This window comes from Sturnus vulgaris, chromosome 2, assembly GCF_052056855.1.
Source record: "Sturnus vulgaris isolate bStuVul1 chromosome 2, bStuVul1.hap1, whole genome shotgun sequence".
Classification (NCBI taxonomy): Eukaryota; Metazoa; Chordata; class Aves; order Passeriformes; family Sturnidae; genus Sturnus; species Sturnus vulgaris.
In genome coordinates this window covers 34,057,584-34,079,559 of record NC_142244.1, presented here as the reverse complement: position 1 = coordinate 34,079,559, position 21,976 = coordinate 34,057,584, and the positions used below count along the sequence as shown (strand labels likewise).

The 21,976-nt window shown below is 47.3% G+C and overlaps 1 protein-coding gene across 10 annotated transcripts; it reads right to left on the bottom strand.

Annotated features, from left to right (window-relative positions):
• Nucleotides 1-1,864: 1,864 nt before the first annotated feature.
• TSKU (tsukushi, small leucine rich proteoglycan) lies at nt 1,865-18,387 on the bottom strand. 10 transcript variants are annotated; one of them, XM_088159211.1, is made up of 4 exons: nt 16,096-16,119; nt 15,636-15,718; nt 4,605-4,780; nt 1,865-3,065 (listed from the first exon to the last, which is right to left on the bottom strand). In XM_088159211.1, exon 4 carries the CDS (start codon nt 3,056-3,058, stop codon nt 2,000-2,002), a length of 1,059 nt encoding a protein of 352 aa, XP_088015337.1. In that variant the 5' UTR covers nt 3,059-3,065; nt 4,605-4,780; nt 15,636-15,718; nt 16,096-16,119; the 3' UTR covers nt 1,865-1,999. The 10 variants fall into 10 exon arrangements, 7 of the variants coding, with proteins under 7 accessions (XP_088015337.1, XP_088015336.1, XP_088015333.1 ...); XM_088159210.1 differs by lacking the exons at nt 4,605-4,780; nt 16,096-16,119 and adding an exon at nt 18,178-18,387; XM_088159207.1 differs by lacking the exons at nt 4,605-4,780; nt 16,096-16,119 and adding an exon at nt 17,396-17,537.
• Between the last annotated feature and the right edge of the window lie 3,589 nt (nt 18,388-21,976).

Below are 21,976 nucleotides of genomic sequence, written 5' to 3'. Positions count from 1 at the left end.
AGCAGAAAATAATTCTCTTAAAAAGGCAAGATCCAGTAAAACCCTCACATCTTTCCTCACAAACTGCCCCTGTCTTGCACTGCAGTTTGTTTCTGTTCCCCTCCAGATCTCTGCCCATAGGCAGCCCCATTGCCTTTTTAAGAAAATCAGCATATTTCCCGTGATTGTGAAGGCTGGTCAAATGTTGCAAAGGCTCAGTAGAGAGGAAGAAATCCCCAAAACTGAAGGACAAAAAAACTGGGTAAAAATCCCACCCTAAGCTACCCAAACAAATTATTGAAATGGATATAGATGGAAATGTGGGAGTATTTCAGTACCAAATTTCAGTGTCCAAAGTTAGGTGTTCACTCTGACTTGTATGGAGTAAGTGGGTTTGGGCAACAGGGCTTCCACTTTCCAGGACTTTTGGGGGTACGAGGAGAAAACCTGAGCTTCTTCCAACACTCCCAAGGACAGCTGTGAGATGAGTTTATATCTGCATCACCTTTACGTGATCTCCCTAAATGAAGAATTGAAGGTGGCCGTTTTGCAGGGCTGGGTTTAGAGATCAAACCTCAGATCAGCTTGAGCAGGACCCTCATTCACAACATCCCATCCCCCCGGGCAGAGCATGCCAGACCTCAGCAGTCACCTCCATTGCTCCTGTAAGCAAGCTGAAGGCTTCACACATGGCATTGAGTCATCTTGTGCTGCCTTCTCCCACTTCCTCCTAGACTGGAGAAAAAGAGGTTCCAGAGGGGTTCCCCTTTGTCAGCATTTTGGCAATGGAGAGGAAAAAATGTGTAAAACTTTGAGGACCAGGCTTTGTATCAGATTTCAGTTTATCAGATTCACTTGGCAACCAAGGAGCTGTGTGAGAGAAGGAAATGCCACAACTCTGGGAAAAAAACCAAAGATCTTTTCTCTGATAGGCAAAGTGCTCCAGGGCCACAGGCATCAGTGTTAATTCTGCCCCTGGCATATTCTCAGAAGTGTTTTGGCACTGCAAGTTGCTTCACATATGTCCAGATGAGCTGCAGATGTTGTGTTCAGATGGGGAATGTCAGCCTGGAAACAACTTCCTCTCATATCCTCTAGGACTGTGTCTTGGTTTCATAAGGTCATCAAGAAAGAATCCCTGTCAATGTTTCCTTCCAAGCTTCCCCAGAAAGGGAGGAGGGATTATTTTCCATTTCTTTTTTTCTGAGCTAGGCTACATGATCTCTTCCCTTTGCAACCTCCTTCACTGAAGGCTAGTTCCTGGGGTGAGATGTGGCTGTCAGCAGACCCCTCTGCTTCCCTTCCTCTGCTGCACATCATCTCTGACTGAGGTTAAAAAGACAGGAGGTTGCCAAAGCTGGACCTAAGTTAATTAGACATGAAAAGGTGGGAAAACAAGGAGAAATTGGTGGGAAAATGTCTCGACTTAGTGTTCATTGCACACCTATGCAAATAACATGTAAAACCCAACACATTAGGTGCACCCTGTATTCAGGTTTGTCTGGAAATGTTTCTTCAAGACTGAAAGTGCATGACAGAAAACAGGGTGCTGCTAATGAAGGCAACATCCAGAAGGCACATTTTGGGGAGTACTAATTGAAAGAAGGATGATGCATGGGTTTGTAGGCAAGCAGCTGCAGAGCTGTACATTTTGGTGTGTGCTCTGCAGAGATGTACCTATAAACATGTCTGAGGCATGAAGGGCTTGTTCCAGACTGACTGTTCTGCCCTGGGACCTGCAGAGCGAGTTGTCCCCACATCCTCCAGCACCACTGCTCTTGAGCCAACGGGATGAATGAGGACCTCAATGCACTGGGTAAAATCTGGAGCCTGCAGATAACGCGGGCTGAGATTCGAGAGTTTATAAAATCCACAAACAATCAACTATTGGCAAATACAAATATATAAATTATTGACAGTTTTACAAAAGGCACACTGCAAGCCATCTCAGTCCGACACCTGTACAAGTCCCATGTCCCCCCACCCTCCCTGCCCCACCCCTTCTTCTCCCCAGCTTTCATCATGAAACATAAGGTGCTGCTGCTACAGATCCATTGCTGTCGTAGCAACTGAGGACTTCTTTTTTGGTCAGCCCAATTTGTCGGTGGTACTGTCCTTCTTTGATGGTCTTAAGACACTGTATGTCCTTCCCTAAGGTGATGCTTTTGATGGAAGGCAGGTATTTCAGCAAAGTCTTTGGCAAGGATGATATGCCTGTCCCAGAGAGGTTGAGCTCTTGTAGGGAGTTCAGACCAAAGATAACTTCAGCAGTCAGTGACTTCAAGTTGGGATTGTTGGACAAATCCAGAACCTGGAGGGCTTGGAGTTCCTTGAAGCTGTGAGGAGATAATTCTCTAAAGCCATGCAGGCCACTGAGGGATAAATGAATCAAGTCTTTCAGCCCTGTGAAGTCTCCTTTCTTAACCGTAACCAGAGGGTTTCCATCTAGATTTAAATATCGGAGAGGAATGCCTTGAAGGTTTGGTACAGATGTCAGCCTGTTTCCAGAAAGATTTAAGTTCTGGATGTTGGGAATGCTCTTTTCATGGTGCCTTGTAATTGTGCTGAGTATATTATTGGATAGATCCACATTCAGGGATTTGCCTTGACCTTTTGAAACAAAAACGTCCATAGCTATACCCAAAAGTTTGTTATTGCTCAAATCTATGTCACTTAGAGGAGAACTGGAGAAACAGTCCTCAGGAAGAACTTCCAGAGAGTTATGACTCAGATCCAAGGACTCCAGGTACCTAAGCCTGGAGAATGTTGTGGAGGAAATCTTGGCAATTTTGTTGTAGCTCAGGTCGAGACTCACCAGGGTGGTGTATCCAGGGCCAGTAAGCATCGATTCATTTATTGTTTCCAGTTTGTTTGATGATAGATCCAAGTAGGAGGTATCCAGAGGGATTGGGACAGGAACAATGTGTGAGCCTATTCCACTGCAGTCCACCTTAGTCAAGCTAAAGCTGTCAAAGAGACCAAAGGTTTCCACTTCGCAGTGGCAGCCAGGGAAGCAGGTTTTTGTGGTACCAAAACAAGGAAGGAGAAGCAGCAAATTGAACCAGGCCAGGAAATGCATTGTTCTCCTGGAAAACAAGACAATAGAAAAGCAATTTAATTGCTGTAGAAATTACTTTATGAAGGATGTGTTACTATTTGACTTATGCAGTCTTGTCCTTTCTCTTTACAAAGGGAGAGATTAAGCATACCCTTAAATAGCATGGATATCCCAAAGATTTTTCTCTCATGTTATGAATCCCATGAAGTGGGAACTTAATGGAGAAAAAAAATTGGGTCTGCAGTCATTATACACATAATCAAATTAAGACAAAATTGGAAAGGAGGTGTAGGCTGCCTTAAAGCATGATCTATCAAACATATCTGCTCTTGACTGGACTACAGAAGAAGCTAAGTGACAGCTCAAACACTGAGTCATTTTACAACCTGGCAAGCTTCAGCACGCAGAGGTCTCATGTCAAAGATCCTGAGATCTGGGAGCACTGACTTCAAGACCCTGCATTGACAGGTTGGATAAATCATTAAGGCTGTGGGAGCCTTAGGTATCTAAAGGAATTTATCTAAAGGTTATTGAGAGATGAGAAACCAAAATTCAATGCAGATTTCCTCAAAACAACATCCAGGATTAACAGCTGAAAAGGTGAGCTCCTTACTGCCCAAGTGGACATCACATCTCCCTTCCTTGGACTTCAGATGCAAATTTTAGAAGTTTGGATTTTTATCAGGTGGCTAAAAACAACCCTCCTTGCCCTGGTGGCAGCTTCTACCAGAGCAGAGGAACCAAGGCTTGCTCAGTCTAACCCAGCCTTTGCTGTGGTGGGCTCAGCCCCCTGCACAGTGGAGAGAGACAATTTGCTTCATATGGAGTCTCTGGGGACCCTCTGCTAATTGCAGGAAGTATTGTTCTTGATTAACAATGCCAGTAAGCAGGAGTTCTTTCTACTGCTTTGGTTTTGACCTTCCTCCCTCCAAGACATTTCTTTCTCTCCATCATCTCACACAAGAGAGGCAGAGAGCTGATCTGCACCCTCCAGCTTTGCTGAACCTCTTCAGATGGCATCCTAACAACTCACCCACACAACAGTGGGCAACAACAGCTGCATGATTTCATGAGACAGCCAAAAGAATCTTTAGCTCTGCGTCTCTGGAGAGGTACACAGGAGCATGTCAGCATCCTGCAGGTCAGCAGAGGCAGCAAGGACTGTCCTCACTAGTTCCTACTGCAGTCATGGGTGATGCCTCTTCATAACTTACAAACAAGGTCTCCAGAAGGCTGGAAACAAAAAATTACACGGAACCAGACAAGCAGATCCAGCAGCAGTGGTCCTTGACTATGCTGCTGGCCATAAAGAGACACTCACATGCCAACTGCTCATTCAGTAAGAAAAAAAAGTAAAAGAAATCCCTTTAAATTAATGTTCCCATCCCCACCTCAGCTTCCCTGGTCTATTACCTTTCCCACCACTGTTTAAAAGCACTTCATCAACTTCCTTGCAGTATCATCTTTCCCATACACCCTTTGATCTGGCTGAGATTCCTTCCTCACAGTCCTTGCACCTCCCCAAGATAATTTCCTAGAAATTCACACTTCATCTCCCCTCACTCACCCTTTGTCATCTGTTTCTCTTCCTTTTTAGCATGGTCTTCTTGGCCCTGCTCTCATTCCCAGGAGGCTGACTGGGGCTTACTTGCCAATGTGCAAAAATCGCAAAGGGGGAAAAATGTTGCAAAAATACCATCCTGATTACTGATGTAAGTTATATGGCAGTGTCTCCCAGACCTCCTGCAAATAGAGAGCAGAGATTGGGACTCTGGCCAAGTTGCTTGCAACTAAACCATTGCTGAAGGCCAGCTTGGAATCCTTTGGGGTCCTTTATTCCATAGAAACAATAGAAAATTGGTAAGATGAGCCCTAGCCTCAGCCCATCTCAACTGTTTATTGAGAAAACACATATGTGTGCAGAGGAGGCATAGGGAGTAGGGCACTTCTCTGCAGACACTTTTCCAGATATCCCTTTCCTAATGACATCAAGGCTGATCCCCTCTGGTTCTGTGCAGACAGACATAGCTTTCTGCTTCTGCAGTCCCTCCTAAAAGAAATACAACTATTTTTATTTTTTCATGAAGCTGCATTTGGATTGCACTGAAATGTTTTATTACCATGGGAAGTTACATCAGTGGGGAGCTCCTTGTAAACTAAAATTGCAAAACCTCAAATGTTAAATATCTCATGTACAGGGAAGTACCTGCATTGGTATCAGTGCAGTCTACTGGTATTTCTTCTCCCAAATTCTATTCCCACTTGGTATCTCTATATGGAAAGGACCTCCCAACTTCTCTTTCAAAAGTGCAGCTCATTTCCTCATGGAATTGTTTTAGCTTTGGTGGGAGCTGGCTCATGCACCAGGAAGTCCAAAGACACACCAGTGTGAAATTTTTCTTTCTGAGCACTGCTAAAACCTTCATTGGCTCCTTCTGGGACATCTGAACAAAAGAGGACAAAATCCAAAGTCCGAATTTAACTGACTTTTATTAGGGCCTGAGTAGGACAAGGGATAATGGTTTTAAACTAAAACAGGGGTGAGTCCGACCTAGATCAAAGGAAAAAGGTGATGAAAGTGGTAAAACACTGGCACAGGTTGCCCAGAGAGGTGGTAGATGTCCCATCCCTGGAAACATTCAAGTCCAGGTTGGATGGGGCTCTGAGCATTCTGGACTAGTTGAAGATGTTCCTGATTACTGTGGGGAGTTGCACTAGGTGGCCTTAAAGGGTCTATTCCAAGCCAAGCTATTCTATGATTCTGTGAATTGAGAGAAGATTGAAAACTGATGCTGGGCTTTGGTTTATGCAGCTGCTCCACCCCTTTTGACATGGGAATTCCCCTCCTGATCAGCCTCAAAAGTGATTGCCAGAATAGGGCTGACTCTCACTGCAACATCCATCACTTCAGCCAGCAGTAAAGACAAAACATTACACAGCTGAAATGCAGTACACAAAGCTCAGCTGAAGTATTTGCACAGCGTCTATTGCCTCTTCTCTCCTCACAGCAATGCCACAAATTCTCTCTTACTGGCTCTGCAATTGCTTTGCAGATGGGATACAATCCATTAGTACCAGTTAGAAACTCCCTTATGGAGCAGCATGGAGCATCATAGGCTAACATGCCACTTGGTTAATAGCTCTGATAAAAGATAGGAGAAATAAAGTTATTGGTCATCTTCCAGTCCAAGAAAGAGACTCATACATTGCCACATAATTGGCAAAGAGCTTAGTCAGGTACAGGCATGTTTTATTGTTGTATGGAACAATCGATATCTCTCTTTAAAATGGGGAAAGAAACACACCGCAGGCATTTCCAGTTCTGTGTACAGTGTGCATTTGAAACTGCACCAAAATGCCTTTGGATTGCTGCCCACAAGCTGCTTTGTTGATAAAGGCAGGAAGCCAAGGTATCTCCTTGTAAAAGGAAGAGGAGTTAGATCCTCTTGCAGCACTGGGGAGTTTCACCTAGGGAAACACCACGAACAAGAAACAACTGGCCCCATCACTTAGGATAGTGAGGGAAAAGTCACCAGGCGAAGGCAGCCCACCCTGGGGCTGGTTTAGCCAGATCCTCTTCATTTCTATGACTACTGAGGTGTGGAGAGATCCCAGGGATCAGTTTTGATGATCTGGCAGCTCTAGGGGTCTTTTTATACCCGCTGATTGCAATGGGAGCTGCTGGGGGTGCGATATCTTCCCCCACGTTTCAGGTGCCTGTAGTGACTGCAGGGCTCTGGTCTTTATATCTTGCTCATCCTTTCTGCAGGGCAGATATTCTGAGACAACCCTAAGGAGAGTCTGTGTCCATTGAGCCAGTGTTGAACCGAGCTCCTAGCAGGATGCCAGCCTTCTCCTCAGATCCCACATCTCTCCTTTAGTCTGCGGATACCCTTATGCTTTCTCCCTGCTATGCTCATCCACTGCAATGCTGTGTGGCAGGACTCACACAGAAAACTCACTCTGAGATTTCCCAGCCAAAAAGCCCCCAGCATTAAAAACAGACTGCAGAGGTAATGCCAAGCCTCAGGTGATGGTCAGGGAATGAGCTGGGAGAGAGGAAAGCTTTGTTATGGTGTTGTTGCAAATTCACGCTTCTCACTGCACTTGATTTCTTCCTTCTTCTCTCCCTTAAAGACTTTACTTATTAGGGAGATCAGCTGACACATCCCTCCCTGGATGAAAGCCCATTGCCTGGGGACTGGTCCCCCTCTTTGGGAATGTGGATATTAAGAGGATGCTACCTTGGCTACCTCCAGTTGCCCTGGCAACCACCAAGCTGGAATTCCCCATAGCAAAAAATCAATGACTAATTAAAGAAATAATACGAGGGGAGGTGTTTTAGAGTTTGCTGTTTGATGGAGTCAGGAATCAGCTGCCCCATTCTTCATTCCCTCAGCCTCCCTCAACATGCCTTTGAACATACCATTGTCTGAAATGCAGCTGGGCTGCAGCTAAAGGCCCAAATTGACCAATGAAGCTTGAGGCACATGGGTAAGAAGTGGGAAAAAACCCCCAAAAGACCAGGTTGTCTCTACAGTGGGGTGAAGAGAAAAGAAGGGGATGAAACCAACCTAAGACCATACACATCCTTGGAGATGTCCCTCTCTCCCTCGTCCATGATGGAGACTAGGGAGGATACCCAGTCTCCCTGCTTTCCACACCATTCTTGGCTGCATCTTCCAAACCCTAATCCCTCCCAAAAACCAGGTGCACTTGGATGAACCAGTTTGGCTCACTGACCCAACAAAAACCCCTCTGATCTTCCTCTTTCACCTTTGCTGGGTCAGTTTTCCAATAAATTCAGGTGACCATCCACAGGGTTACCAGCTCTCACACAGGAGTGGGGAAAACAGAATCTTTCTTTTCCACAGCAGCCCACAACTAGACCAGATCAGAGATGACATGAATCTGTAATTTCCACGTTTCTTGCCAATATTAATTCTGGATTAGCAGTGAATAGAGAAAATTTCAAAGAAAAAAGGCAAAAAGACAGAGCTGAACTCCATCTGTCCCAAATAGAGTTGTTGTTCTAGCAAAGGACAGAAGAGTTAGATTAGCAACAATATTTCATGAGGAAAATTTTGAGATTGTCTTCTGTCTCTTTTATCAGCCTAGTAAAGAAATAAACAAAGTCTTTATAGCAAAGCTCACCAGGCCCACTTGGCTGCTTGCACTAATTGGGGTCAGGGGAAAAGGAACGTTATTGGAAAGTAAAACAAGTGAATAGGTTATGATAGGGGCCATAAATCCTCCAGACTGAAGGGAAAGGAAAAAAAAAAATTGGCTCTCTCTCTTTTTAAATATCTTGAAGGCTAAGTGACAGCTGGGACAGAAGCTGCAGAGCACCAGAATGCTCCAGAGTTGCTTCTCGACAACAAAATTGCATAAGAGACCTTTCCTCCCCTTCTCCACCCGTTAATTATTCTGTAAAATTAGAATAATTACCGGCTAAAGTGCAGCCCTAGCAGCAGCTACACTTTTCCAGTGTGGACTCTCCCGGCAGAGCCCAAATGACGCCACAGATGCAATCGCGGTCGGGTCTCCTGATCCCATATGCCAATTTGAGCAGGCAGCAAAACTAGCTCAAACCAGCCTACAGCCAGAGACCATTAAACCCTTGCTGCAGACACACACCCCTCCCATAATAAAGAGCCTGCTGCTGACAAGGTTACTCTTTTTTTGTTGGCTTTTTTTTTTGTGCGAATCTATTGAAAGTAAAGGTCATTCAGGCTTTTGCTTTGCCTGCTTCAGACCAGCTCTTCCTGCAGAAGTGTTCCCTACAAAAATGCTGCAAAGAGCTCTTGATAAATATTATTAAACTTCACCAAAAAATGTTAGTGTAAATGGGAACAGTGTTTTCTGACCTGCTTGTTACATTTTGTTGTTTGCTGGTTTGGGAGACACTTTGCAAACAGTCCTGGTTTTATACTCAGTGTTTGAGACTTCTGGGGTTTAGGGAGAGGAGAGCTAATGGGAATCCAAGAAGTATCTGGGTTTTTTTTATGTTTGATCCTGCATTTGTTAGATAGGTTTGAGAGAGTTCAGTGGAGTTACTTTAGGTGTAACTCTATCAGCAGGTTGAGAATTATTTCCTCTGCTCTTCCAAATTGCACTTGATTTCATGGAGGCCTCCATCAGGAGACCTTGCACAAGTCACTTTTAGGGGATAAGTTATCACCCTTCACTTCACACTGATGGTTTTATTGGTGGGACTTGCAAAGCTGCTTAGAACAGCAGAGCTATCCCCAGTTTTCCAATAGAATATAAAGACAGGGATTTGCAACCCAATTTCCCTCACTAGTGCATGCAAATGTTAGGATGAGGGGAAGCTCAGCCACTGGGGTGGTGACTTTAGCCCTTATGGTTTAATGTAAAGAGATGCCAAGGGCTTGAGCAGGAGTGAAAAGGCATCCTGCAGGTGCCTGAACAGTTTTTGCTCCATGTTCCTGCTCCCTGGGAAAAATCAGAATGAAACTGAAAGAATGCAAAAAGAAAAAAAAAAGAAGATTTTGCTGTGAATTCCTTTATGCTTTAATTATTTTGTCTGGCAAGATCATGGAGCAGATTGTCATGGAAACTTTGCTAAGGCACATGGAAAGTAAGGAGGTAGTTGGTGACAGGCAACATGACTTCACTAAGGACACATCCTGCTGGAATTCACAGCTTTCTATGACACAGTTACAGTGTTGGTGCATGAGGGAAGAGCAACTGAGGTTATCTACCTGGACTTGTGCAAACATTTGACACTGATCCACACAACATCTTAATCTCTACGGAGAAACATGGATTTGATGGTTGGATGACTCAGTGGATAAGGAATTGGCTGGACAGTCACACTTCAAGAGATAAAGTCAACAGCTTGATGTTCAAGTGGAAACCAGTGAGGAGTGGAGAAACTGCATAAACAGAAACAAGATGCTACTTCCTGATCTGGGCAAGAACCTCACTGTTCTGAATCAAGTCTGTCTTTGCAACACTTGAATCTCACTAAACCCCATGGAATAAAGGTTGTGGACAGCGAGAAGGGGCAAAGAACAAAAAACAAAGATATCATTCCACATGTTTCCATCTTGGTTATTTCCATTTGCTTTTCTCCTCTCTGGACAGAAATTTCTGAGCCAAAACTGCAATGACTTTCCGGCATCCAACCACGTTCCCCATCCTTTAGGGAGATTTTTGTAGATGTTTCAGGGGATAGGATAGATAAGATTAGCAAAGGCAAAGCTAAATTAAGCATCAAAAACATCAAAAGCATTTCAGAGCCCCAAAGGCAAAGCCAAGCAGCCCCTCAACCCACCACGTGGGCTGCAGAGAAGATGTGTGGGACTGATCTACAGGGAACCCAGCACCTCCAAGCCCTACAGTGCCACACTATGGATCTGTTTTTAAATATAGAATCGTTTAGATTTGGAAAGACCTTGAATGTCATTGAATCCAGCTGTTAACCCAGCACTGCCAAATCCACCACTAAACCATATCCCTAAGTGCCATATCTGCACATCTTTTAAATATCTCCAGGGATGGTGACTCAAACACTTCCCTGGGCAGCCTGTTCCAATGCTTGACAACCCTTTTGGTGAAGAAATTTTCCCTAATTTGCAATATAAACATCTCCAAGTGCAACTTGAAGCTGTTTCCTCTTGTCCTATTGCTTGTTACTTGGGAAAAGGCACTGAAATGCTTGCTTGGCTGAAAGTCTCTGCTCTATTTTTTTTTAAATGAAAAAAGAAAATCCTTTATTTAATAAAGAAATAAAAAGACCTATTAAAAGAAACTTTGTTACAACTGTTAATGTCAGAATTCCCATCTGCTTTGCAAGAGGCCACAGATAATTTATCATCCTAGTGCTTAAACAGCTAGTAGTTTATTCCACTTGTGCAATCTTCCCCCTCAGGCATCCCTCATTCCCCCTGGAGGAGGAAATCAAGGTGCAGGGTGGCGCATTTTGGGATCTGACAAAAGGAAAACATGTTCAGGCAGGTCTACCAGCCCATACAGTAACTTCCAGCTCATTTACATCCACGGCTGAATTTCTGCCACACTAAAAGCTTTGTGCCTTGAAAAGATGCATTTTGTGAGGGAAGAGCAGCCCAACTCCAGGCAGTTTTCCACAAGTGGGAAAATGTTGTTGCCACATCCAGCACAGGAAAATTAGGAATTAAATCACTGTGGCATCGGGATTTGCACAAAATTCCTGCTTCTCTGCTCAGCCCAGAAAGCTGTCAGCTTAATAGCCGTTTATTTCCAGGTGGAGGAATTAGTCTCCTGTGGCTTTTGAAACCAATTTTGCTCTCCAGCCTCAAGTCAAGCTGTGCTTGTGCCCAGAGGGGGCATTCCCAAAAGGAAATTGTTTGCCAGGCCTCCTGAGTGGCTGGGGGCAGGGGAAGGCAGGTGCTGGAGTGATGTAGCACGATGAGGGATTCACAGGGTTTTCTGGGAGCAGACAGCATGAGAGCATCCCAGCCCCACCATTGCCTCCTGGCTATTCCAGCTGCAGAACCACTCAAACTGGGAGCTTTGGCAGCCTCGACTGGTTCCCAGCAGCCTGGGATGCATGGAATCAGTCAAACAGGTGCCTGCAAGGGATGTAAGAGCTCAGGACTTTCTCCTGCTCTAGAATCACTTCCAGCATGACCCTGAATTCTTTTACCCCTAACAACTGCTATTTCTCGCCCTCCCCGCTCTGCTTGTTAGCTGTGAGCATTTCCAGGAGCAGGAGGCCTCACTATCCTGGCACTCACTGAGTATAAGGGAGACTTCATCTCTGCCAAGAACACAAATATTTTCTTAACGATCTCTAACTCAGCCCGAATAGAATTTTTATCATAGCGACATGTCCCAGAATGGGAGGTCTCCGTTATTTTGGCACAAACTCAGGAACAGACCAGCCCTTCAACACAGTGCTTCATAGTCAAAGGAGAGGTTTACACAGAGTTTTATGCCAGTCCTAGTGAATTTTGCTGAGGAAAGGTCTGGTGAAGCTACCTGTCCCATCACCTCCAGTGCCCAGGAATTCCTTGTGAGGCATGAAGGGAGCCTGCAAGTAAACCCAGGCTTTACCCAAATCACAGCAGTAACCTTGAGAGGATTAAACCCTCCTTCTCTCTTAACTAGGTAATTATTGCAAGCAAAAATTATCTCAGCAAGTTTCTCCTGGAGCCTCAGTCCTTGGCAATGCACACCTGACACAGCCAACCCCAGACGGTTCCTGCACTGGCTCCTGCTGTGATGATACTTTTTCACTGCACTCCAGCTCCCAGAGACATGATATAATTCCAGAGGAATGCACTCCAGGATGAACACCATATGCCAGCGAGGAACGTTAAGAGGTGCAGCATGGGGAGAGGAAACCTCCTACCCACAACAGATACTTCTTGGTTTTAGCTGTTAGAAGGGCTGATCTCCCATGTCTCTGTGCCAAGCTGGGAAATGCCACGTGCCATGCACATCCCTGGGATGGCATGCACCATGTTACATGTCAGGGAAGCACAGGTTGCCAAGAACCAACAGCAGCTCTCTGGTCAATGAGGGAAAGGTGTGATGCTTATGGATGTACCCCACATTCCTGATCTGGATTGCTTCCTGTCACCCCAGAGGGCTGTCCTGTGCTGCAGAGAGACCATGCTGCATGGGTATGCATGGATGGGTTCCCCCAGAGAAGATGAGCTAGGCAGGGGGAAGGAAACAAGAGAGAGGAGGGAGGAGAAGGTGATACATCCCAGGGTGATGCCTCTGCTCTTCCCGGTGAGACACATCCTACCAAGAGCAAACAACTCATCACAGCCTAATCGTCCTATCTCTAATGGCTTTCCAGCTCTTTCTCCTTGAATCATAGAATCATTAAGGCTGGAAAAGACCTCTAAGAGAATTGAATCCACTACAACAGAGGTGGCTGCAGATCAGATCCAAGTACTGCCTCCAACAGCATGCATTCGTCATGGTGCAGACAGCACTGGAAAAAATCATGAGAAAGCAGAGGGAAAAGAAATTCAACCTGGCTGGGCAACGCCTTCAGCCCTGGCAGAAGGATTTTAAGAGGACCCCATGCAGCTTTAGCTCTCTGAAAGGCAGTAGCTGCCAATCTCCCTTCTCCTAACAGCCCTGCGGGGCTGCTGACTTCAGTGAGAAGGGCAAAACGAGGAGACTGGGAGTTAAGCTGAGTGCCCCTTGGCACGGCTCCAGCTGGCCCAGGGATTCTTTGTGGGCTTTTTATTTATTTTTGTGGTTGGTTTTTTTTCCATGCACAATAATCTCCGGGCCTCTTTGCTGTCTGAGGCTCTCAGCGTGCAGCTGCAGACCCTCCACTGAGGAGATAACAAATACAATCCTGACCATTATTGTTGCAAACAGCACAGCTGGAGGCTCCCATCTCATTCCTCTCATGGTCTTTCTTTGCCCCCCTCTCCAATAATTCTTGCACCGTGATGCTGTAAACAATGAATGCCAGTGAAACTGCTTGGTAGAGCATCAGCTGGGGCTTCGGGAGCTGCCCCCACCCCAGTGAAGCATGTGGGACATTTACTAGACTCAGTGGGTTTCCTACAAAGTTTGGGAAGGGGGGATTTCGGGAGGGGAAGGGGTCTAGGTAGAGCTGATGAAGGGTTTACCAGCAGTGTGTCATCCTCACCATGATTCCCACTGCAGATGGGGGGGCTTCATTGCCCCCATGATGTGCAGTATCTCCTCAGCTCTTTTCCTCCCCTCCTTGGCCTGGGATTATCCAGTCCCTCTTGTTTGGTGGAGGATTTTGGAGAAGGATCATCTGAAGTGGGTTGAGAGAGCCATTTCCCCAGCATGACCAATTTCTCACCACCGATGCTATCCCGAGTCCTCATTTAAGTGCCTCAGTTTCCCTCCTGACACTTTAAGGATGACTAGCACTAAGTCTGAGAGGTGTTCACTCCTGTGTGGGGATGGGGGTACCTTGCCCAGGTTTAATTCCCACCAGTTTAACTGGGAAGGGAGCACAAGGCCTGTGGGTCTCACCCCACACAGAAGTTCCCACCCAACACTGCCACTGCCATAACTGATCCAGCCAAATCTTACCACTGTCCTTGGGCACCATGTTCAGCTCCTGCCTTCCTGGACACTCTAGGATCAGCAGCCCTGCTTTGCCCTCTGCAAAATGGGCAGCCTGGCCAGGGGAGAGGGAAGGGGATGGATGAGACTGGCTAGGTTCAGTTACCCTATGATCCTATAATTGTTGAATTGGAGATCGCTTGCAAGCGGTTGCAATGCTTTGGTCCTGGACAGATACAAACTGAACTTTTGCAGTAGGATTAAAGTGCTTTGGAGAAAGGATCTCATCTGTCCTGCTCTGTGCAGTTTGGCCTCACCATGCCAACTGCTACAGACATTGTTCTCAAGGATGGGAGGGAAAGAGGCACTTCTGGGGTCAGGGACCTGTCCCACTTGGAGACAGGTGACACAAGCCCCATGGACATGTATCACCTCAGACATGATGGGGCTGAGGAATCACATCTGGTTTGTCCCATCAGTCACAATAGGAGTTTAAGTCTCAATTTTTCCTGAGGAGGATCATCTTATTTGAAGTAAAAAAACCCAATCAAACAAAAAAACCATTCATTGAAAATACAGTCCTCATCCATGGAAGTATTCAAGGCCAGGTTGGACAGAGCTTTGAATAAGCTGGCCTAGAGGAAGTTGTCCCTGCCCATAGCCAGGGTGTTGAAACTGGATGATCTTTAAGGTCCAGCCCAAACTATTTCATGATTTCTTTCCCCACCCCTGGGTTTGAGCTGCTGGCAAGAATCAGGGGAAAGGAGTCACCATCACAGATACACAGAAAAAGAAAAAGAATGCAAAAAAAGAATGAGGAAGGGACAAAGAGGAAGGAAAAGAAACCCCAGAGACACTGGCATTCAGACATTACACACAGCACATGGCCCTCTGTCTGCTATGGTGAAGATAAAGTGCTTTTTTCCAGTTTGCTGCTGTTCTGACAGGAGATTTCCAGCCTGGTTAATGCAACTCAGGAATGTCCCATGCTAAGGCAGCCAGGATGGTTTAATCTTTTGCAGTGTCTGCAAGCAGACGGGAAGGCTGGGGTGATTCCCAGAGTACATATTTCCTTGCCCCTTGCTGCACACCATGAATACGATAGAAACACCCAGGAAATTAAAGGAAAAAAAAAAACCACAACAAAAATTTATAAAAATTACAATAAAAAATAAAATCTCAAGATTTCCTTGCAATGAATGGCTGAGCCGTTCATACATTTACTTCAATAGGTCCAGGTGCCAAGTTTTAAGACAAGAAACAGCTTGCTCAAGCCAGGCTTTATCTCTTCCCAGCCCTCAACATCTCAGTGTTGGGAAGTTTCTTTTGATAGCCTGCCAAGGCGGCCGGTGCTGCGGCTACCGTGCAGAGCCCGGGGGTGCCAGGGGTCAGGGGGGCTGCTGGACAAGGACGCCTTGTCTCATCCCACCCTCCAGACTCTGCTTCTCCCCACCAGCCAGCTAACAAAAGAGGAGAAGAAGGAGGAGGAAGGAGGAGAGACTGAAAGAGGATAAAAAAAAAAAAAGCAGTTAGGGATGGAGGGAAAACTCTAAACCTCCAGAAGACGGTGGCTCACCTTTTATTCCCAGCTCGGTCTTGCACAGGGGTGACACGCACTGCTGCTCACTGTGTGGCTGGGGGAGCACTGGATGCTTTTCCCTATATAAAAAAGAAAATCCACAAAACCCCCTATAAACTTCTGTTTTTATCCTTTTCTCCCAATTTCCTCTCATCCATTCAATGCCGGTTTATTCCTCGCACTAAGTTGTAAATAATAGGGGTCCAGGAAACCCTCACCCCAACTCTGCAGCCTTTCCTGCCATCCTGCCATCAGAAATTAACGTCCCCTGGGATGTCTGTCACGTCCTCGTTTCCTCCAGGCATTTTGTTATTGCTCCCCACTGTCTCTGACAGCAGCTGCTCAAATTCATTCACAAACCAGCAGCGTCTGCCCTGCTCCAGGATGCCGCAAGGGAAAACCCGTCTGAGCGCTGCCCCCCAGCCTCCTGCCTGCCCCAGCGCCGAGCATCGCTCACCCCGCGCACCCACCGCCTCGGCAGGAGGGAAGCGGCAGCTCCTCGCCGGGCCATTTATAATCCGCGTGTGAGCAGGCACCTCCCACCTCCTCTCCAGGACAGGGACTGGGAGTGGCTCCCTCGGGTCACGGTGGGACGGGAGCCATGCCCCGCGCCAGGGCGATGGCACACACCGACCGGCTTTGCCTGCGAGCGCCCGGCTGCCGACAGCGAGCCCCCAGCCAAGTTTAGCCTGCAAACCCTCCCAGCGACGTGCCAGCTTCCTCCGGTCCTTTCGGCATCTAACACATCCCGTGCTTCTTATTCCCGGAGAGATCGGCGAGGTGGTCCAGCCCTGCCTTTCCCCGGCGCCTCTTCTCCCGGTGTTCGCCCTGCTCCTCGCCGCTGCAATATCCCGGTGCTGCCAGCCGAGCTCTGGAGCGGCAATCAATGCGATATTTCAGCGCAACGCCGCGATCGGCACCGGCTGCTCTCCGCAGAGCAATGGCACAGTGTCCACCCAGACAAGTTTCCTACTGTAACTTCAGTGAATGCTGTTATTCAGGCGAACGGCAGCTGATTTATCATGGCAGGCACACGGGGAAAGCTTTCCATTCGGGAGACCGGGGGCTGCTCGTCCCGCTGCCGCGAGCACTGTGAGCTCAGCAGGGTTCGCTGTGCTTTCCTTACAGCCGTGCTCCAATGTCTTCGCTGCCACGGAATTGCATTCACGAACCGCGCTGGCGAGCGTCGGCTAACGGAGGCGATGCCACTTCCCCGCGACAAAAGCCACCAGCTCCATCCCCACCGCTCTCCTCCCAGCCTTCTCAAATCCCAGGCAAGAGGAGGAAAGTTGACAGACCCTTTTGTTTCCAGAGAGCCTGGCACGTGTTGTGGTTTACTGAGCTAATAAATCTGCCGTGGGCTGCGCCTTTTAATGACTGCAGCATTAATAATAAGTTTCCTGGGAGCTGCTTAAAAGTTTACAGGGTGTGTGCATTGTCAGGGGAGCCCTGGGCTTTCTGACCTCCTGCTTCAGAAGTCACACCCAGCATCTTCTTTCATTCTTTTTTTTTTTTTTTTTTTTTTTTTCAATGAGAGAATGAATAAATCTTGCTCGGTTTCCTCTCCCCCTTTCCCAAACACACCTTCCCCGTCAGTTTAATCCACTTACAGATGGGAAATTCCCAGGCAGGAATTTGCCATGCCTTTATCAATACAGCCCGGAGGGAAAGGACCCCCCCCTCTGCACCTTCCACCTTCTTCACCCCATCCAGCCGACCCCTCTAAGCTTTCCTTTCCTTCTCCTTTCTCTCCTTACCTTGAGTAAGCTGCAATACCCTGCGAGCCTCCCAGCACCATAAAGCCACCAAAAAGCTTCTCTTCGCTCCCGAGAGTTGAGGGGAGGGCCGGGAGAGGAGGAGGAGGAGGAGAAGGAGTAGGAGGAGGAGGGAGAGGAGGGGAGACAGGGAGCCCTGTGTGAAATCAAAGCCCCGAAGCCGGGCACGGGAGGCGGTACGGAGCCTCCAGCTGCTGCTCGGATTACTCTGCAGCCGTGGCGATCCCGAGACTTCTACAAACCCCCATTCCACAGGGGGAACGAGAAGAGAAGGGATTCCAGCTGGAAACGCTTTACCCCGGGCGGGGAGCCGGGCTGGGGGCTCGTAGGCACACACCGCATCTCAAAGTTCCCCCTCTGGAAAAACCAGAGGTGGGGAAAAAGTAGTTTACCTCCACCCTAGACCTCTGTCCTTCCCCCTTACCCTGCACCCCCGGTCGCTGAACCTCTCTGCGAGGAAAAACTCATCCCACCAAAAAAAGTTTTCGCACTCTGAGGCTATGGAGGGTTCCATAGCAGGGACTCCCGGGGCTGACCCTTCGCATCCCCGGGGAGGCGGCAGCGAGGGCTCAGCCCATCGCGGTACAGCTTCCCCCCTCCCCAAAAATGAGCCCCACGGTTCTGCACACCCGGGGAAGTTTGGAGGGGGGTGCAGAAGGGGCATGCAGGGGCCAGGGAAGGGATGGAGGGCGCAAGGAAGGGGTGGGGGTCAGGGAGGGGATGCGAGGGTCAGGGAGGAGGTGGGGGCAGAGGGAGGGACTCACCGGGGCCAGGGTCGGTCCCCAGCGCCGGGCCGGTTCCCACGGCGGGAGCGGGAGCCCCGAGAGCCGGCAGGGCTTGGGGCCGGCTGTCCCCTTCTTCTCTCCTCCTTCTCCCTCCTCCTCCCCGTCCAAGGCGTGCAGCTGGCCGGGCAAGCTGGCTGTCCCCTTCCCCGCAGGAGGAGGGAGCTCAACAGATGGCTGCACACAAGGGAACATCTGGGAGGAGGAGGAGGAGGAAGGAGGAGGAGGAGGAGGAGGAAGGAGGCAGGACTTGCGCTAGACTGTGCCACTCCTGAGCTGGCAGACCCCCCTTAACAGGGGAAAAGGAGGGGGGAGATGTCGAGACAGCTTTGCACACACACACACATACACAGTGGCCCTTGCTGCTGCTTTTCATCCCCCCTGGCTAAAATTCCTTGTCTTTCCTTTTGCTTTCTTGGGGATCACGCCGGAGCTGCCCTTTCAGCACAACCTTGTTTCCAGCCCTGACCTCTGCAGGGCTGTATTTACAGACGTGAGTTCTATTCCTGAACACCGCTTTCATTCACTTTTCCTGGCGTTTAGTGCCAAGGTCAGCTCCAGCACCCCGGGGTGCCGATAGGACAAGGCAGCACCAACGTTTGAGCAACGCCAGCTGGAAGGAGACTGGGGCTTACAAATTGTGTGGTGCAACCCTTGGAATAGAAAACAGAAAAAATAAAAGACAAACCAAACAAAAACAGATATTAATCCACAGTGTGGGAAACAGAGAGTCTGAACCCCATCACTGGAGGATAGGCAGTGCCTGGGGCTGTGAATGAGCAGCCCTGCATCAGAATTTCTTGGCCATTAGATGTAAGGGTCCAGTGGTGGCTTTAGTCAAGATAGTGGTACTGGAAAGGGAATCAGAAGTCACAGATTGACAGAATATTCTGAGTTGAAAGGAACTCCCAAGGAAGTCCAGCTCTTAGATGAATTGCCCATACAGGGACTGAACCCACAACCTTGGCTTTTGAGCACTAGGCCCAAACCGACTGAGCTTATCTCAGGGTGTCATTTGCCTCATGTCATGATACCATGACATTGGAAAAGGCAAAAGAGACTGCAAGGGTCCATGAGTCACACAGGACATGTCCTGTGGCTGGCTACAGCTTCTCATACTCAGCATCTTGCACCCCTTGTGTATTACTGGCCTGTTCAGATGTGTGGTTGCTTGTTTCTTAAAAAGTTAAAGAAATACAATCAGATTTCCTGTTGTTTACTTTTTGTAGCACCGAAACATCCCATTCACCCCATATTGCTCAGACCACAACCTTCAAGCAAGCCTGGTGCTGAGATTTGTATTTAGCATCTCTTTGTGATGAAAAAGTGATGAAAGGAGTTTGATTTGTTTTTGTTCTGCTCAGCTGTTTTCTCCAAGAGCATCACTGCTTGAAGATTTGTTGGGTGACTTCCTTACCCAGCAAACACAGCTCTGGTCAGAGGGGCTGAGGCTCGAGGCAGGAGGTATGGGGGCATCAGGAAGGGGTCACAGCTGTTCCTCTCCACCCTCTGCATTTCCGAGTGCGGCTTCTCCAGGATATGTACTCACTCTGCCTGTCTCAGGAGCTGCTTTTTGGGAATTACCATCAGGCTGTGAGAGCTTTGCCAAGGAGCAGCCCCAGGGAGCCAGGGAGAGGAAATGTGTGCTCAGGACTCGGCTGAGCCAAATGCTTTTTTTGGGGAAAACCATGGGAAAACCCCCTAGTCTAGATTGTGATTTTCCATGTAACTGTCACATTGATATCTCCACACATGAACCGTCTCTTGTAAGGATCCATTCAGAGGTTCTTTACACTGTTCAGTTTTTATACCTTTGAGTTGGGGAAGTTGTTAAGCTGGAAACTTTTGTTTTATTTTCCATTTTGTTCATTTTTTCCATGCCTCATTTTAGGCCTTTGCCACGTTAAAGTTGGCCTCAGTAAAGCAAAATGCCAGTTCAAAGGTGAAGAAATTGGAAATTAAATCCTTTGGCTGAGATACAAATATATAATATTTATATATGATATATATTTAGATATATTACACATATGTATGTACTTATATATATATGTTGCCCAGTTTGATTTAGTTGACTGAAAACATGACAAGGAGAGGGTTGGCAGTTCTGGGTGACTTGGGGATAAGGATTAGATCTGATGTGATAGTAGCACAGAATTAGTTATGCATCCATCTGATTCTTAGCTGCTTCATAAACAACTGTACCACAGTCACACCACGCTTACAACAATTTCTTCTTAAATTCTAATCTAAACCTCCTCTCTGTCAGACAGTTTGAAACCATTCCCCCTTGTCCTATTACTACAAGTCCTTGTCAGAAGTCCCTCTCCAACTCTCTTTTAGCCCCTTTAGGCACTGGAAGGTGCTCTAAGGTCTCCTTTGGAGTCTTCTCTTCTCCAGGTTGAGCAAGCCCAGCTCCCTCAGCCTGTCTCCACAGCAGAGGTGCTCCAGCCCTCTGAGCATCTTTATGGCCCTCCAGCACCCACCAACAGACCAAAGAGTTAACTATCATGATAACACCATTTTTAGAGGACGTTTAGTATAAGGTCCTGTTTCCCACCATCACTATTTCTATTTCTTTTTACATATTTTACACATGAGAGTATATTTTTGTAAAGATAAAACAGGGTTTCCCCAGAATTGTGTAGTCCCATGGACTCAACTTTCCTGTGCAAAACCAGCCATGCTGTGTTTGGACAAATTTCCCCATCTGTCTCAAACAGTTCACTGCCTGGGACACCAGGGGAGGGTGAAAGACGGAAATGGAACTTCAGTTTTCTCTCTCCAAATAGCCCTCCTGTACTGCTGTTGCCGAGATTCTAGCAGGTCTGAGAACCATAGGACATCTTCTCCCAGTTAGGTTCTTCCAGGACCATGCTGAGGTCTTCTGTTCCCAGAAGACACCAGCTCAGTTCTGTGTTTCTCAATGTCTGATAACATCATGGCTGGTTTGACTTGTTAAAATCCAAAGAATTCTTAAGCTAAAGGAAAGATGTCTGAGTCACTCTGACTTTCTCCTGAATGAATCTATTAGATGTGTCAGGGAAAAGAAGTTTAAGTGAGAATGAGGATGACATAAACGGGATTAGTAAGAAGAGTTAGAGTTGGAGTTGTGCCCCATGATCTCTGAGTCCCTCCCTGAGATCTCATTTCCCTTACTCTAATTATGCAATCCCAGGAAAGGAGGTTTTACATGTGCCAAACTGTTGGGAAAAGCCACAAAGCCAGATCAGTGCTGGCAATCTCTAACTTTGATGTCCTCCCCCACATGAGTACTCCTGCAGAGGAGGAAACCATCCCTTGTGCTGTGCAAGGGATTGCTCATGAACTCTCTCCTTTGTGGTGGAGATGGAAGAAATGGCTTAAGAAGCTGTCCAAACTCGACTGCCATTGATGTGATTTCTCAGAAGGAAGAACCCACAGCAGCAGCCAGCAGGATTACTTGTGAAAGAGTTCAGTTATTGCAAGAAGTTTAAACAAAACACTGATGACAACAGCAAACAACATCATCAGTTCCCTCTGGGAAAACATGAAACAGGGAGGTCTACCTGTCTGCTCTGGGAATGTTTCCCATCCTTGTGGGAGTCCGGTAGCAACTCAGAATTAGAAGCAAAATTTTTTGAACTTTTGTAACAAGTAAGACAAACAAACAACTACTTGCTGCTGTGGTTTTTTATTTTGCTCAGAAGAGCGTGGCAGTCTTGGACACACTTTGCACTCTAGTGTGTACAGCCTTGGTAAAAATCACAGGTTTTTCTGTAGGTCCATCCTCCCCCTCTGTCAC

Bases quoted from the DNA above. Each gene is read 5' to 3' on its own strand.
- TSKU (XM_088159206.1), bottom strand. From the start codon at position 13,708: ATGGGGGCAATGAAGCCCCCCCATCTGCAGTGGGAATCATG. The intron at 3,066-13,667 runs GTGAGGATGACA...CTTGTTTTCCAG, and splicing joins CATCTGCAGTGGGAATCATG to GAGAACAATGCATTTCCTGG.